Source organism: Medicago sativa, chromosome 8, assembly GCF_051527215.1.
Source record: "Medicago sativa cultivar Bolivia chromosome 8, Bolivia_mono, whole genome shotgun sequence".
NCBI classification, from domain to species: Eukaryota; Viridiplantae; Streptophyta; class Magnoliopsida; order Fabales; family Fabaceae; genus Medicago; species Medicago sativa.
In genome coordinates, this window is record NC_140756.1 from 32,021,777 (window position 1) to 32,041,233 (window position 19,457).

Below are 19,457 nucleotides of genomic sequence, written 5' to 3' on the forward strand. Positions count from 1 at the left end.
ATGCCTCGTAGCTTTGTTGCAACTGCCTATGATTCTCCTAGCATTTTAGCTAGCACGGGCGACAGTTTCAATCAGTTGACTGAAGCTGCGGAATCTAACTTGAATGAATTCATATTTAAAGCAAAGTGTCCTCAACTGTGTTATACCCTAATTTTGGACCTAAAAATACTAGCCAATTTTTCTTTTCTTGCATCATAAGTCATTTGAACTGTCTCCGATCAATTGCATCCTTCTCTGCATTTTATTTCAATGTTATCTGCAGAATTCACATACAGGGGCATTTTGGTCATTTCACACGAAATTTTGGCAGAGAGAGGTTACTTTAAAGTACCTCATTTAGGCCATTGGTTCATTTTAGTCCGTTTTGTCAATTTTATTTGTTTCACTTTACGTTCTTTCCAATTTACCAATTTTATTCCAATTTTATTAGTTTTTTTTCATTTTAGTCCTAAAACTTTTAAAAATTGCATTTTGGTCCTTTTACTTTCGAAAATTGCACTTAGTCCTTCTTTTCATTTTATTTTTCTTTAAAAAGTCTTTTTCGATTTATATTTTGGTCCTTTGGTATCAAAAAGTTGCGATTCAGTCCCTTAATCATAGAAAATTTTGCAGTCTAGTCCTTCTTTTGCAAATTGTCCCAAAGTTTCAAGAATTGCAGATCAGTCCTCAAGATTATTTCAGTCCAAGCAAGTCCAGTGTACGTGTCAGCTATCCATTGGGTCAGAGGCCACATGGCAGATTATAAAAGGGGATTTTCACTGCACAAGTGTCAGATTCACCATTCCAAAAAGGACACCTCATCGAAAATTCTAACAAACTTTCTCTCTCTCCTCAGAAACCCTCGCCACCGTAACAAACATTCCAACCACCGCAAAAACCACCATAACAGAACTCCGGCCACCATAACAAACACAAAATTACACCAATTCCTCACAAATTCGAACAAAAAACACCACAAATTCATCAGTTCATCGTCAAATTCAGGAAAATCAACACAAGTTTCCAAGAATTGAAATCAAAAGCTTGCAATTCATCAAAGAACGGTTTCAGATTCAACAAACTCTCAGTGATCACTTGCGTAATCATCATCATCGAGTTTGTTCCCTGCAATTCAAGCATGAATTCATCATTGGAGTGATGAATCATACGATCACAGAGACAAAAAGAAAAGAGAAGAAGAGATAATCGAAGCGTGTTCTGAATCAGCGAAAGAGAAAGTAAGAGGAACTGATTTATTTTCAGTATCTTCGTAGAGCTTACCAGAACAATCAAGAACAAGTGCAGGATCTTTCTTTGTTCGAACCTCCAAACAAGTCCAGGTAAACTCGTGTAAACCTTCTCGTTTTCATTCATAATCATCATCGAAGGTTATAAGTGAAAGATTAAACGGTGAATTGGAGTGAAAGTTCGAAAAGATCCAAAAAAATTGAAACGAAACCCTAATTTCGAAAATAATGACAATTCACCGTTTACCTTCTGATTCAAAGCGCAAATTCATCATTAACATAGAGGACGAATCAAATTAGGGTTTCAGTTCCCAAAATCTCCAGATATCCGAAACGTTTCGAATTGGTGAGAGTTTGAGATTAAAGCCGTTCGAATCAACGAGTTCGAATCACTTCGAACAAATTTTCCATCAAGAACAACAAGTTCAAACTATTTCGAACGATTTCATGTCAAAAATACCAAAATCGAAGCAGTTCGAACAGTTTCTTTCAAGAAACTTCAAGATCGAAGTGTTCCGAATACTTTTCTGCGAAAAACTACGAGTTCGAAACGGTTTGAACCACTTTTCTCAAAAAGATAGCAAGATCGAAGTAATTCATGTTCGTTCAGTGTCAATTTGAGTATTGATTCATAGTTTGTGAGCCAAAAATCATGTTTGAGGTGTCAAAATCATAGAAGAAGTCATGAATGGCGCCGTTAGGGTTTAGGTGGAGAAAAAGAGAGAACGAGAGAGATATGAGAGAAGAAAGAGAAAGATTGGTTTGAAATGAAGAAAAAACCGGCTCCCAAGTTTTTATAGGGAGTGAACCGGACCGGTTCACTTGAACCAGTCTGGTTCACTCCCCAAACCGCTCTCTCTTGCTTCCTCACCGTTTGATCTGCTTCCTAGTGATGTGTACGCCCCTGATCTTGTGTTTACATGCGCCTTACCTAGCCTATCATGTGCCACGCATTCTCAACCCTTGGATTTAGGGTTTGAGAAGGAACTGGGTTGATCTGAAGGCTACAAAGCAGTTGGATCACCCAGATCCAATTCAAACCCTTGGACTTGGGCCTGTGTTTGTTTAACTTCGTTTTTTCCTTTATTTTTTTGCTATTTCCTTCACTGTCTTTGATTTTTGCACCTCTTGACATGCTTAAAATGTTTCAGAAAGTCCTAGGAAAATTCATAGAATTTTCTTAGTATTTTTGTGACGTTTTTATGCATTTTGTTTACTGAAAATCTTGATGGAAAATGTTATTGCATTCTCTTGCTTTATTTCCTTGATTTTATGTGAAAGTTCATGAAAATTTTGTCTAATTCTATTTCAATTTCTTGATAATTGTTTGTGATACATGTTATATGATTTTATGAGTTTATTACTACTGTTTGTGTTTGATTTTACTGCATGCATGTGAATATTGATGGATTACTTAGTTTACAAGTTACTTGTGTGAATAGATAATGTAAATATGCTTAAAATTTATTTTAAAATGCCAAGTAAATCATGTTGCCTTAATTCCCATTCCAAGACTTGTTTCTAAGCCTTTAAAAATGCATTGGAATGTGAGAATTATAGGTCATATGGTTCTTGCATTCTATGAATGAATTTTAGACATATTTGCATTCATTTTGCCTTTATTTTCTATCCTTTATATTCTAATATTTCTCTTGCTTTACTTCCTTTGATATTGTCATGTGCTACTAACTCATTTTATGTTTCATCATTTCATAAGCATCTCCATTTCATCCCATATCCATCTCTATTTCCTTCTTGCAATTTAATTTGTACCAAAGTTAGAATGTAAACACTTAGGGGTTTTGTAATATTTTTCCTTTATGCACTTTTAATTTTCTTGGCAAGGAGGCCATAGAATGTATTTAGGGTATGATGTAAAGGACAATGGACTCTAACAATGTACACCGACACAAGCACCGACACATGCACACACATCACTATATAGTTAGAGTATGCATGTTTAGATGTATGTTTAGGATTGTATGTTTAGATGAATGTTTAGGCTTTATACTTAGAAAAATCAATTTTCCAAAAAATATGAATAACATCACTCAAACATTTTTCATAATAAACCTTGGGATCAAAATCCCATTGTATTTTCCTTTTTCATTTTCTTAATCAAATTTCAATGAAAATAACCATGTTTAGACCATATTTTGCAAATGACTAATTCAACCTCACAATTTCCTAATCTCATGCCCTTGAGGCCTCTTTCTATTCTTCAAAATCCCATTTTCAAACTTAAAATCAACCAACAAAAACAAAAACATTTTTGGAAGAGAACTACGGTGGATTTGATCCCTTAATCGGGTACGTAGGCAAGGAACAAAATTCCTTCAATTCAACTAAAATAAAAATCCAAAAACATTCTTCTCCCTCCAATTCTTCACTTAGAAACTTTTAGGTCTAACAACATCTTTCAAAATAGCATTTAAAAATAGAGCGCGCGCGTAGAAATTAAAGACGGTTCCTATAGGTTACTATAGTCGTTATGGGTGCCTAACACCTTCCCGTAGCGAAAACAACTCCCGGACCTCGATTCTCAAGGGTTTTGCTTACTTTTTCCCTTCCCAAGAAAAAATAAGATATCACCGGTTTAAAAGGTTCAAACGTAATCAATGTTTGACACCCGAAAACCAAGATAAAACAAACTGCGGGTAAATTTCTTCCACGATAAAAAACTACAAGAAACTATACAATTAATTATTTTTCACTTTTTTTACAAGAATATCATTGTCACATTGTTAACTCTAGGAGGAAAATCAGATTTTTTTAAAAGAAGTAAGAGTTATAAACAATCGGATGTTCGATTGTAAGGTTGTTATTGAAAAGGGAAATGTTAAAAGTGCGCTTGGAGCAGCTACTAAAATAAGTGAAGGATTATATGTTAATATCCTTTTCAATGCAGTGACTATCAATCAGGACCTCGTATGTCTTTTCACTTCTGATAAAAAGGTTAATGCATTTTTTATACTATTTTGAACAATTTGTATCAATTATTTTGAATTAATTAAATCTCGTTGAGTATGTTTATGGGCTCTGCAGTCATAGATCAAACCACTGCGGTTGCTGATTCCTGCTTGTTATCCATCTTCCTCTCTTGTGATACTTGACAAGTTGCCATTGAAAGTCAGGTTAGAGACTATTTTGTCTATAATGATTAGAAGCTGCTCTAAGTCAACTATTTGCTTCCTATATTAGTTAGTTAGTTAGTGTCAAAAAAACTTCCTACTATAGATACAAGAATGCTTCTTTGTCAGGATAATAAAACAATGCAATATTGATATGTATTGAATTAGATAAGAAATAGATGTTACATGTTAGTCATATGATACATGATACAAGTGTGCAAGTAAATGTTATGTTTTAATTATTTTCAAGCTATGTGGTTTGTGCTTTTAACCAAACAAGAGTTTTCTTAGTCTTTCGATTGTCTATCTTTTGTGACTTTTTCTCTTACAGTGACAACCTGAGAGATCTGTTTGAGAGAGCGAAAGGAAAGTTGAGACTTAATCTGCAGAGCTTGAATAAACCATGGTTGATCAAGGATATTGCTAGAGAATGGGAACATTGTGCTTGAGAAGCCATCCTTGATTACGCACATGCTAATGGTGGTGGAACTTTTACCTCATTGTATGATGGTTGGGTGGTTTGTCAATGATTGATTCTGGTTTGAGGTGTTTGTAAATTGAAGGATGATGCAGACTAATAAGTTTGATGAGAACTTGAAATTTATTGTTATTGTTTTATTAATCAGTGTTCATAGTAATGTTTTTGGTCATGTTTATGGAAAAGATTGTAAACTATGATCACATACATTTAGAACATCAAATGAAGGGATGAACAAAATAATCTTCTTTGATAATGCCTTGTTAAAACTTGTTGAACCATGATCACATACATTTAGAACCTCACATGAAGGTATGAACAAAATAATATTATTTGATAATGCCTTGTTAAAACTTGTTGAACCATGATCACATACATTTAGAACCTCACATGAAGGTATGAACAAAATAATCTTCTTTGATAATGCCTTTTGATTTGTATGGGAAAGAGTTCAAATCTCCTTGAAGCCACTAAAATCTCCATGTAGATGCTTGGATATGTTTGGCCTAATAAATTAAAGGAGCAAATCAAGATTTTTGAGATTTTTTTCCTGAGTTAAAGAATTTATGAATTTGGGTCGATCAATTAGAGTTAAAAAAATGAAGGATGAAAAATTCTCGCTTTTTATTTTTAAAAGCATGCTTAAATAGTTTTTGGCCCCTTAACTTAATTTTGAGGTTCAAGTTGATCGCATTATCTTGGGTTTGAATATATTTTCTTTGTCATTTCAAAAAAATAAGAAATTAGGGGGAAAATATTTTATGAAAAGTTATAATAAAATCTTATTGTGTTTAGAAGCATATATACCTTTTTGGCCAATGAATGTTTAACATTTTGTTCATCATATCCATCTGGAATTGAAACTACGTTGAATCGACCTAGCAGAAATGATGATCAAATGGATTCTACATTGAAAGATAATAATATTACCTTTTTACATCCTATTGGACGACCATTAGGTGTGAAAAAAAAAAGTCCAATTAGGGAAACGGAGGAGAGTGAATAGAACTAAACTTGACAAGAAAGAGTTAACGCAAGCACAAAGATATGTGCTTTCTGACTGTGATGCGGTTTCTCCATATATAGAGTAATAGACAAATCATATTTCATTTTTATATACTAATTATGAGACATAATCAGAACTTTTTATACAGTTTTCACTGTCGTAATTTTTAGTGAGCACCTGAAACTTCTCAAGAGACAAAATCAAAAGCAGAGATTGTCACAACTTGAAATTGACAAGCAACATGGTCAAAAAAAATTTACTGAGTGGTTTAAACAAAGGGTAAGGATTAAATAATTGAAAAAATTTCAAGTTTAGTGACTAATTTCAAGTTCAGCATATGGCTCTTATTCTACGGCAGTTTAATAACCCCCACAAATTAAGTTTAATAACCCCCACAAATTAAAGTCCCTTTTTCCAATTTCACTCTCCCCACAATTTTTTTTCACATGCGCGCTCCTATTTTCAATATTTCATTATTTTTTTCCGTTTTCCTCTTTTTTTTTCATCTAAATATTATTTCTCCATAAAACAAACAACTTATCTCTTTTTTCCTTTTCTCACGCAGAAAATATAACAAAAAACTTCTTTTTCACAAGCACCTTCTCCATAAAACATAGAACATCTAAATATTATTTTAACTAACGAAGTGTTTTCTTTTTTAATTTCAGTCGACAAATCTTCCAAGTGAGCCTAATTCGCCTTTGAACGCAAGAGGATCATGTGGTGGAAGCAACATCTGATGTTTTTTAGATTATATATAATGGTAGAAGAAGAGATATTGACTCTATGTTTTGTTATGATGATATATATTCCTTTTAGAGGAAGACATATTTTATTATATATAATGGTAGAATAAGAGATAATGACTCTATGTTTTGTTATGATGATATATAACCCTTATAGAGGAAGACATATTTTATGCTATTATTAATTATGTTTTGTATTGCCACAATTGATATTAGATTATATATGGGTATTTTGGACTACAATATTTAAGTTATTGATGATATTTATTTTTGAATTGAGTGTATTGATAAAATCAAAAAATTAAATCTTACAATACCATTAAATTGCAATTAAAAACAACTTAGATTAGATATAGAAAAAATGATTAAAAAAAAAATTATATCATCACTGTATTAGAGGAGGTTAAAATCTCCCACAAAACAAACAAAAAGGAAATAAAAAAAAATTAAAAACAATGTATCTAAGGAGGTTAAAAACTCCCGCAAATAAAACACTTATATTGCGGAGGTTTTTGATATGAATACCAGCAGTCGTGAAAAACCCTCGCAGATAATTTGTGGGATTAGTATAAGCGGGGGTTTTGAAAAATCCCGCAAAATGACTCGCGGAGGTTAAAAACCGCCGCAAACTATGCTTAAAACCGCCACAATTAGGCGCTATTTTTTGTAGTGAAAATTGTTCTAAGTATTACAATGTCTATTGTATAGAAACAAAAAGTCTCCCAAAGTTTATTGATGAAAAGGTTTCATTTTTGTTTTTTTTTTGGGTGAGTTGTTTAAAAACAGTAAACATATAACATGTTTGTTTGGTTTTTAAATGAAAAATGGAAAAGGAGTGATGCCTGGACGACAAGATATTTACATTGAAACTTGCACACGTAAAGATGGGTCAATTGTGAATGAAAAAGTTGCAAGAATAATTGTAAGTATCTAACAGTTTTGGAATGTAGGATGGTTCTTCGTGTTTTAGGTTTGCTTGGATGTTTAAGTACATAATGATTCTCTGTTTCGCAGAATTTTGAATCAAAATCTTGTAATACCATTTGAAAGTATGATATCTTGTTGTTGTTTGATTTAATGTAGTGCCGAATATATATATATATATATATATATATATATATATATATATATATATATTTGTGTATGCGATATCTGAGATTTAGAACTAGAAAATAATAGCAATGGTAGTGTAATAATGCTTTGTTAGATATGGAAAACCAAGAGTGAATAGAGTATTGTTTGTTGTGTGGCTTGTAAAATATAGTTTAGGTGCTTTAGCATGTTAGCAATGGGATCAACAGATTAAATGCTTGAGTACACACTTTTTCCACTATATTTTTCCAACTGCTTGTGTTTTGATAGCAGCACCAAGATACTCTCGTGCCTTTTCATGCATGATTGCCAACTGTTTTTAATTCTATTTTATGGTTTATTAAGAACTAAAAAAAACATAATAATGAGGCTGGAACATCTCAATTAACCCAAAACATGTAGGATTCTATGTCTTGGAAGTACAAAGAGCTACAAAGAAGGGGCGTGTGCGATGTATGACCTAAATCTATAAAATCAAATGTTGATTTGTCTGAAAACAAAGAGCTACGTGATAGAGTTAAGACTATCGAGGGATTGTAGTCATTTTTCTAGAGAAGAAAATTTATTAATCTTTGTATAAAAATATAAGTTGTCATTCATTTAAGAGAAATGCATATTGGTGCGAATAACGGTTAAACGAAATTTGACGAACACCCACCACCCCATGTATTCCACTAAATGTGAGTGTTGTTATTATTATTTATTATTTAAAAAATTTATTTTAACCTCGTCCATCAGTGAATTCCGGAACATGGCATTTATATTATTACATTTTTATGAAAATAATGCTATTTTTATGTTTGAGTTACACAATTAGTTGAATGCGTTGAATTTAGCAATACTCTTGATTTAATACTAATCTTTATCTGCAATTTTCTATTTTATAATATAGGTTACTGATGTTTCTAGTGTTCCTAACCCTTTCAATTCCCATGGTCCAAGCAATAATGAAGATAATATAAATGGTATTAAATTAATTCTCACTAAAGTTGTTAATATTTTCTTTGTTTTCTAGGAGTGATATTCTCAATGGAGTGATATTCTATAATGTTCCTGTCTTTCATAGACCTAAAAAGATTTCTTCAGTTGATATTTAAGTCCACATTCATCACAATATATCACATTACATTCTAGCAGGACAGTCTTATAGATTCTTGTGATTCTTACCGAGAAGTATATTTATTTGGATCGTTGGAAAATACTTGTTTGCTTTTACCTAAAAAAAAAAATTAGATTTGGTATTTGTTGAAGAAAAAAAAGTAAATTGAATCCAATTTGTGTCTCAATGGATTTTGCGTGTATAATCAGATATCCTATGTGTGCAACAACAGAGCCTACATATCTCTTGAACCAGATAGGACCACCGTGCGTGACAAAAGTCTCCCTCAAGAGATTTAAGACTGTTGCATTCTCAAGTGTTCTCATGTCTCAAGTAAAGAGAAAGAGAATCCACATTAAGGTTGGAAATATCTATAACTAACAATGCACGTGGTATAAGTTCAAGTATTTTGCATAAAATTCCACTGTTTTATACCAACATTGAGACTTTAGAAGGATGAGTCGTTTAAAACATAAAAGCACAACGTTAGAACAATGAAACCAAGTAACAAGATGATGCAAACTAAATGAGTAATAAATGGTTCCTCAAAAGTCATGTCATATATCTCTTGATTAGTGCAAGTTGTTGCAATCTCAAATACAGTCGAGAAATAAATGGTTATAACTTATAATAAGCATAAAATCAACAACAGAACAGTTACACTATATGAACAATTTATGACCACATAAATAGATCAGTTTATAGATAGAAAGAACTATCAAAATAAATGAAATTGATAATGGAAAATTCATATGATGAAACAGTTTTTTATTTCAGCATGAGCATTTGACAAGCCACGTTAAGTACAAAGTAGAATACTAAAAGTCATGTCATATATCTCTTGCGAGAAATGGATGAAAAGAAATTAACAATATCTTCATCCAATTGGAAGAATACTTTCTATATGGAATAGTATGGAACAACTCTCTGCTCTAACACCAATCTCCTCAATCATCTTAGTACTTAAGTTAAACCAACATAGTTCGCCGTCTTTTTTTCTAAATAGTATATTGCCATTCTTCCCCGCTCCAATAGGATACTCAAGGCTAGTGAAGGTTTCAACAATAAAGAATTCAGTCCATGATTCTATTACACCGGGTTCACCCAAAATTGAAATGTGATACGTAGACGTCTCTTCATAATTTGACATGAAAGCAATAGACCCATTCAATATCATTAAGTTTCTCCATACCAAAATATTATAAGAACCATCATCGATGTATGAGGGTATGGCTGTTGTAATGAAAGATTCATTGCTGAAGTCAAATGACAACAAAATTATATGTGGACTTCTTTGGTCCAACCAATGAGACATCCCATCCATGTACACTTCTTCAGTCCCTGTATAAGTTAGAGGCATATGATCCATATCAATTTTTCTCCAAGAGTTTTTGCGTAGGCTATATATAACCCAAAATGAAACACTTGAGTTAGGATCATCAAATGGTCTACAAGTTGTGAATCGAATCACCTTAAAGTCATCTTTAACGCCGTCATAACCAACAAGATATTGAATGTGATTAACATACGACCGATGATCTACAGAGAAAATAGGACTGGAAGGAATTGACTTCAGTTCGTTGGTAGTTGGATTCCATAAGGTAAGTTTCTCAATTCCATAGTAGTAAGAATGGAGACATAGAGTGCCATGAACACTCGCTGAACCCAAAATTTCAAAACTAGAGGCATCCTCATCCAAGTCATATGGTGGGTCATCATTGTCCTCTTGAACAGGTTGTTTGTCATTCCCATCCACTTTCGGCCAATCTAATTTAACTCTATTCTCAAACCTTTCACCAGAAGGAGAATACAAAACATGTTCTTGACGTCTTGTCAGATTTAGGAGAAGAGACATATCATGATAATAAGAATGCTCCTTTGATAAGAAATTATTGCGGTGCATAGTCATGAAATGATGGTTGTCAAATACGAGAGACCATGACTTACGTGCGCATCCAAATCGTTTCAAAGATTTCATGGGAAGTTTTGACAGAACATGGAAGGCAATATCATCGGGTATATATTTGCTAACCTCAACTTTTGTTGGAGTCATCAACGAAATCTCCATCATCTCCAACAAAAAACGTAAATTGAAGGAACAATAATCAATAATAAATTTGGATACAACATTCAATTACAGATCATCCACAAACCAAATTTATATGAACTTCAAAAATGCTCAACTAAAACTATGAACTTCAAAACACACACACACACACACACACACACACACACACACACACACACACACACACACACACACACACACACACACAAGTTAAAAATGCTCAACTAAAACTATGAACTTCAAAAAAACCAAAAATCATTTCACACAAATTCTAACAACAAAGTCATTCAAATTAACAAATTGATAAATTCATGAACACTAACACTAAAAAAATCATTATCCGTTAATAATTGAAGCAACACCTAAATAGATTTTGAAAAAAAAATGAATAAGTTATTTGAATCAAATTGAAGAGAAAAACAAAAAACAAATCAATAATAATTTCATTATATGGTTAGTAATTGAAGCAACACCTAAATAATTCAAAAAAATTTCATAGATTTAGAAAATAAAATTAAACAATTTATCAAATTAAATTGAAATTAAATTGAAGTCAAGCTAGGGTTTAATTTGAAGAACCTTGAACAAGAGATTCTTTAAGGTTCTTCTTCTTCTTTCTTCTTTCTTCTACCTGAGCTCAAGTTGGGTTTCCCTGGTCTATTGTACTAGATGGTCTAAATGTATGGTGCTAGCTAAGAGTTTGTCTTGTATTTGTTCTCATATTCACAGGGAAGGAAATCAAGTGGCCAATGCTTTGGCCAAAAATGGTCAAGGATTAGCCCCTTTTACGTCCCAATGGTGGGGTCAGACCCCTAGCTTTATTTTGCCTTTTCTAGTTAGAGATAAGTCTAGGCAACCTTTCAGAAGGTTCCCTTTTCAGTAACTTTTTTGTATGTGGTCTAGGCCCTAACCTGTCTTTATTTTAATTGCTTGATCAAAAAAAAAAAAGACAAAGAAAAGAAAAGAAAAGACACTTATCTTAAAAAAATTGAATGAGATCTATACAAAGGATATAATGAGAAAAAATAATAATATAATTAAATGTAAATTAAATAATAATGTTTTGTAAAAAGAATGGTCAACAAAATTTATTCTTATTTATTGTGGTTTCAAAAAGAATATTACTTCCCTTAGAAATATAATAATATTACTTTTTGGTCAAATACAACTATTTATGATGATAAATAATATTATTTAAAAGAATTTTATTGATATTTATGATATGTGAATTTAAGTTGGTTTTGATTTATATACACAATTAGAGTTGAGAATGTTATGAAACTTTTCATGATACTCTATAAATTCATGAATATCACTCGTGTTTTATTATATTCATGAACTTTGCTTGTGTTTTATGACATCTTTTCATGATATTCATGAATTTTACTTGTGTTTTATGTTTAGATTTAACTCTTCAAATGGTAGTGGGACACGTTTTTTTTTTACGTCATTATATCCCCTAAAAAAAATAGTTCAATCATGAAGGTCCGTGAACCGAATCACCTTATAGTCTTCTTTAATGCATTCATTGTTTGGACTTGAAGTAATTCATTCTAGAGGTCCAGAGGTTACTAGAGGTACAGAAAATCATGTGCTACAAAGGATCAACATAGAGGGTTTGGTCAATAATTTAACTCTATTTTCAAAATTATCACCATAATGAGAATACAAAACGTATTCTTGACCTCTTAAAAAAAATGATGATGATACATCTCTCTGTGATGTTCCCATATGTTGATCCTCTGTAGCACATGATCTTTTGTACCTTTAGTAACCTCTAGACCTCTAGAATGAATTATTTCAAGTTGAAACAATGACCGGATTAAAGATTACTATGAGGTGAGTAAGTTCACAACCATTTAACCTTCATGAATGAATTGTTCTTTTTAAGAGATACATAGCCTAAACACAGTACTCTTGGAGGAAAATTTATATCGATATAAACGATGAACAAGTGTATATGGGTGGAGCGTCTCATTAGTTGAATAAAACAATACCACCCACACATTTGTTTTTGTCGTTTGACTTCAACGATGATATTGTCATTAGAACACCCATACCCTCTTAATTAGATTATTGTTTAATAGATTTTTGGTACTGAGACACTTGGTGAGATAGAATGGGTCCATTGCTTTCATCTTGAATAATACCGAGACATGTACATTTCACATTTCAATTTTGAGTGCACTTATGGAATAATTTTAGCTTTATCTATTTTTTATTGCAAACTAGTTAATAAAATCAATGCATTCCAGAATAAAAGGTGGAATTTTAAATGCACAGAATCGTGTGCAAGTTTTTAAAGTCAAATAATCGGAGCCTTTTGGTTTAGTTGTTGATCAATGACAATAAGGTATGTTGATGCTTGTATGGCTTTACAGCTTGTTACCATCAAAGTACTTGAGAGGCTTAATGCAAGGTAACAATAGTAACTGATCTTCTTTCAATATATTACCATGATAGTTACTATAAGAAATTATTGCAATAGATTGACCATGAAGAAAAATTTCGATAATTTATGCTAGTAGTATAGTTGATAGATTGACTATTGTTGATAGATTTCTCCTAGTAGTGTATTTGTTAATGCTTTGAATTAAATTATTTCATCTCAAGTAGCATCCAATTATAGACTCATAAATTGCAATACTAGTACCCATAATAAGTTGGTCTTTCAAAATTGGATTCCAATTCCATGTATTCACGCAGAACTATTATAGTCGTTGGACGAATATTTGACGGCTTATATTCTAAATTAGAACTGATTTTGTGCAAATAGAATATGAGTCTTCTGATCTTCATCCAATACCGTTATCCACCTGTATGACTTAATGATGATTCACTTGACGCAGGGAATTCAGGTCCAACCTTTTTTGTAACACGCCATTGCCCCTATAAGTGGAAGCCACACCCATGCTGGTCCTGGGGTTATCTCCGGTATGTTATGTATATTGTAACATCTCTTAATTAAATACAGATTTTATGTTTCAGTCGTTTTTATCTTTTGCGTCTTCTATTTGAACACTTTAATGATGATGTTTTATAATTATAATGTTTTATCACCTAGATTCCATTTTTTTGCGGTTCTTTTATTTATTGACATTGTTATATATAAGGCTTTGTATGTCTAATGTGGTACGTCTTGTTTTGGTTAATGCTCTGAAGTACAATAGGATTTGACATGATTTAACTTTTGTTAATATCTATATTTGTAAGAATTGATGTTAATCTTAAATATATATGGTATGGAAATATTTTCTGCTTTCTAAATATATTTATTTAATTGACTGGTTTAATTTGTAATTTGATTAATTTCATAAAATAAAAATTCCAAATAATATAGCATCAAGAATGTGATGTGTATAATAATTGTCATTCAGGGTAACAAATCTATACCAACAAATGATAGGGCTCCAAGTTTGTAGTGATGGAAGTAGTCGTAGGTAAAAACCATTTGTAGTTCTATACTTGCTTCCAAATCCATAGGTAAAAAAACATTTCTAGTTCTGAATAGGATCTATGTCTACGTTCCAAATCCGTAGGCAAAACCTAATTGTTTTGACCAACAGCTAAGTTTCATCACTAAAGGCAATAGTGACGGATCTAATTCATAGGTAATACCAGTATCAACCACGGAAAAAATGGCCGAGGTATAGCTCTTTGGAGCTATACCTACGAAGAAAGGGCATATACTTATGATTTCTGTTGTCACTAAATGTCAAGTTTCTTATAATGAATTTTGACTTAATAACAGAGACATGTGACATGCTATATAGTTAGTTTTTTTCATTGATCTCTCTGAAGAGGTATATGATTATGGCTACTAGGATTATACTTTTTACTAAGAGTGGCATTTCAAATGCTCAAATTACAAGAACAGGTATGTGCTGAAATAAGAAACTATTTAATCATATGAATTTTGCTTTATCAATTTTATTTACTTTGATCGTTAACTCTCTATCTACAAACTGATATGATTTCTATTTCAATTGCAAGAATGTAGAAATAAAACCATATTCAAGTGTAATAAGGATCATATCTATGTTTGAATTTCATCACATCACTTTCTACATAAACTATCTATGTCACTATGCTTAATTTTGGGATTTTGTTTTTGCTTTTCTTTTGCAAATTAGCTAATAAAATCAAAATATACCAAAACAAAAAAGTAGAATTTGAAATGCATAAAATTGTGTTCTAGTAGTTGAAGATAAATAATATATAAGTTAAGGTTTTCTATTTAGATGCCAATTAATGACAATCAGAGTTTTGTCAACCGGGATGTTTTGGTAAGCAAGTTTTGGTGTGTTTTCTTTGTATGCCAGAAAATATGCTACCTGATTAAGATAACAAGATTTAGTATTCCCGTGAAGATTGAAAATCATAAGAAGTATACAAGCAATTGGAAAATAGGAGAAATGAAAATGAAGCGAGAGAAAACAATCGAATGAAAAGTTGGAGAGAGTGAGTGAACATCCAATCTGATTTTCAGATTTTGTATCTTTTCTCAACGATTTAAATATTACATAGAATATTTCTGTTGTCGATTTTGTCAATAAAATTGTGGTGATGTTACCTCAAATGTACATGTGGAGGGAAGAATGAGTTATGCTACGACCGAAGAACATGGTAGTTATTTATTGCATGCTCTCCTTTCTGCTGTTGTTTTCGAGAATTTACATAAGTTTGTTCGATTACCAAATTTTCTATTGTAACAGATATGGAACTTACACAGATAATTTTGAATGATTGACCTAACAGTTAACATTACTCCATAATTGACACTGCAACGAGTTTTCGACATTAAATAACACAGCAAAAATTATATTGATCTCCTTCTTTAATTCCATAATCTTCATGTCTTTAGTTACAAGAATAATGATTAATATAATTTTTGTTGTGTTATTTAATATCCAAATCACCTACAATTATATTGTTCGTGATAATTACAAAAAATATATTGATCTCTTTATTTAATTCCATAATCTTCATGTCTTTAGTTACAAGAATAATGATTAATATAATTTTTGTTGTGTTATTTAATATCCAAATCACCTACAGTTATATTGTTCATGATAATTACAAAAATTATATTGATCTCTACTGCAATGGGTTTTCCATAATGTTCCTGTCTTTCATAGACCTAAAAAGATTTCTTCAGTTGATGTTTAAGTCTACATTCATCACAATATCACATTACATTCTAGCACGACAATCTTATAGATTCTTGTGATTCTTACCAAGAAGTGTATTTGTGTGGATCGTTGGAAAATACTTGTTTGCTTTTACCTAAAAAAAACTTAGATTTGGTATTTTTTGAAGAAAAAAAAAGTAAATTAAATCCAATTTGTGTCTCAATGGATTTTGCGTGTGTATGAATCGGATATCCTATGTGTGCAACAACAGAGCCTACATATCTCTTGAACCAGATAGGACCACAATGCATGACAAAAGTCTCTCTCAAGAGATTTAACATTGAGACTAACAACGCACATGGTATAAGTTTAAGTATTTTGTAGAAAATTCCAATGAATTCTACTAACATTGAGACTTTAAGAGGATAAGCCGTGTAAAACATAAAAGTACAATGTCAGAACTATGAAACCAAGTAACAAGATGATGCAAACTAACACAACACCAAAGAAAAAAGTTGTTGCAATCTCAAATACAGTCGAAAAATAGATGGTTATAACTTATAAGCATCAAATCAACAACATAACGGTTACACTGTATGTTAACAATTTATGACCACATAAATAGATCAGTTTATTGATATAAAGAACCATCAGAGTAAATGAAATTGATAAAGGAAAATTCATATGATCAAACATTTTCATAATTCAGCATGAGCATTTGACAGGCCACTTTAAGAAGTAGAATCCTAAAAGCCATGTCATATATCTATTGGGAGAAATCAATGAAAAGAAATTAACTATATCTTCATCCAATTGGAAGAATGCTTCTATATGGAATAGTATGGCACAATTCTCTGCTCTAACACCAATCTCCTCAATCATCCTGATACTTAAGTTAAACCAACATATTTTGCCGTTTTTTTTAAATAGTATATTTCCATTATTCCTCGCTCCAATAGGATTCTCAAGGCAAGGGAAGGTTTCAACAATAAAGAGTTTAGTCCATGATTCCATTACACCGATTTCACCCAAAATTGAAATGTGATACGTAGATGTCTCTTCATAATTTGAGATTTAAGCAATAGACCCATTCAATATCATTAAGTTTCTTCATACTAAAAAATTATTAGAACCATCATCAATGTCAGAGGGTATAGCTGTTGTAATGAAAGATTCATTACTGAAGTCAAATGACGCAAAAATATATGTGTACTTCTTTGATCCAACCAATGAGACATCTCATCCATGTACACTTCTTCAGTTCCGGTATAAGTTGGAGGCATATGATCCATGTCAATTTTTCTCCAAGAGTTTTTTCGTAGGCCATATATCACCCAGAATGAAACACTTGAGGGAGGATCATCAAATGGTCTGCAAGTTGTGAACCGAATCACCTTAAAGTCATCTTTATCGCCGTCATAATTAATGTGATTAACACACGACTGATGAGGTACACAAAAATCAGGAATGGAAGGAATTGTCTTGAGTTCGTTGGTAGTTGGAGACAAAGAGTGCCATTAACACTCGTTGAACCCAAAATTTCAAAACAAGAGGCATCCTCATCCAAGTCATATGGTGGGTCATCATTGTCCTCTTGAATAGGTTGTTTGTCATCCCCATCCACATTTGGCCAATCTAATTTTACTCTATTCTCATGACTTTCACCAAAAAGTAAATACAAAACATGTTCTTGACATCTTGTCTGATTTAGGAGAAGAGACATATCATGATAGTAAGAATGGTCCTTTGATAAGAAGTTATTGTGGTGCATAGTCATGAAATGTCGGTTGTCAAATAAGAGAGACCATGACTTACGTGCGCATCCAAATCGTTCCAAAGATTTGATGGGAAGTTTTGACATAACATAAAAGGCAATATCATCGGGTATATGTTTGCTAACCTCAACATTTGTTGGAATCATCAGCAAAATCTCTGTTATCTCTAACAAAAAACGTAAGTTGAAGAAACAATAATCAATAATACATTTGGATACAACATTCAATTACAGATCATCCACAAACCAAATTTATTCAATCATATCTGACAAATCAAAACCCTCTTCTAATTGCCCAACCAAAAAATAAAAAATCCAAGTTTATATACATCATCAATTTAACAACAATATCTATCAGCTTCACCATCCGAAATAAAAATCCATCAAATATTAACAGAAAATCATTTCACACACATTTGATCGGATCAACAAATCCAATGATAAAATCATGAACCTTAACAATAAAAATTACAAAATAAAATATTAAAAGTATAAGATCAGATTTAAGTTTAATTCTCTTGAAAAAAAATAAGTTTACTTATATCAATTAAAAATATCAACAAAACACACACACACACACACACACACACACACACACACACACACACACACACAAGTCAAAAATGCTCAACCAAATATATTCAAATAAACCGAAAATCATTTCACACAAATTCTATCAACAAAATCATTCAAATTAACAAATTGATAAATTCATGAACACTAACACTAAAAAAATCATTATCCGTTAATAATTGAAGCAACACCTAAATAGATTTTGAAAATAAATGAATTAATTATTTTAATCAAATTGAAGAGAAAAACAAAAAACAAATCAATAATAATTTCATTATATGGGTAATAATTGAAGAAACACCTAAATAGTTCAAAATTGTTTCATAGATTTAGAAAATAAATTTAAACAATTTATCAAATCAAATTGAAATTGAATTCAAGTCAAGCTAGGGTTTTAGTTGAAGCACCTTGAACAAGAGATTCTTTATGGTTCTTCAATTCATCATCATCTTCTTCTTCTACGTCAAGCTCAAGTTGGAGTTCCCTGATCCATTGGTACTAGATGGTCTAACTGTATGGTGCTAGCTAAGAGATTGTCTTGTATTTGTTCTCATATTCACAGGGATGGAAATCAAGTGGCCAATGCTTTGGCCAAAAATGGTCAAGGATTAGCCCCTTTTTCCTCCCAATGATGGGGTCAGCCCCCTAGCTTTATTTTGCCTTTTCTAGTTGGTGATAAGTCTAGGCAGCCTTTCCAAAGGTTCTCTTTTCAGTAACTTTTTTTGTATGAGGTTCAGGCCCTATCCTGTCTTTATTTTAATTGCTTGATAAAAAAAAAATCACTATCTTCTTCTACTACAAAGAAAAGACACTTATCTTAAAAAAAAAATTAATGAGATCTATACGAACACTATAATAATGAATAAATAATATATAATACAATGTAAATTATATAATAATGTTTTGTAAAAAAAATGGTCAATATAATAGTATTTTTATTTTACTTTATTCAAGAAAAATTTATTCTTATTTATTATGGTTTCAAAAAGAACATTACTTCCCTTAGAAATATAATAATATTACTTTTTGGTCAAATACAACTATATTATGATGATAAATAATATTATTTAAAAGAATTTTATTGATATTTATGATATTTGAATGTAAGTTGGTTTTGATTTATATACACAAT

The 19,457-nt window shown here is 31.5% G+C and overlaps 1 protein-coding gene and 1 pseudogene across 1 annotated transcript; one reads left to right on the forward strand and one right to left on the reverse strand.

Moving 5' to 3' along the window:
* Positions 1 to 4,887, forward strand: LOC146898468 (mediator of RNA polymerase II transcription subunit 15a-like; annotated as a pseudogene).
* Positions 4,888 to 9,642: 4,755 nt separating this feature from the next.
* LOC146898469 (F-box/kelch-repeat protein At3g06240-like) lies at positions 9,643 to 10,978 on the reverse strand. Its single transcript, XM_085739333.1, has one exon. The coding sequence runs from the start codon at positions 10,847 to 10,849 to the stop codon at positions 9,656 to 9,658; it is 1,194 nt and encodes a 397-aa protein (XP_085595459.1). The 5' UTR covers positions 10,850 to 10,978; the 3' UTR covers positions 9,643 to 9,655.
* Between the last annotated feature and the right edge of the window lie 8,479 nt (positions 10,979 to 19,457).

Excerpts from the sequence above, each read along its gene's own strand:
- LOC146898469 (XM_085739333.1), bottom strand. The coding sequence starts at position 10,849 with ATGATGGAGATTTCGTTGATGACTCCAACAAAAGTTGAGGTTAGCAAA.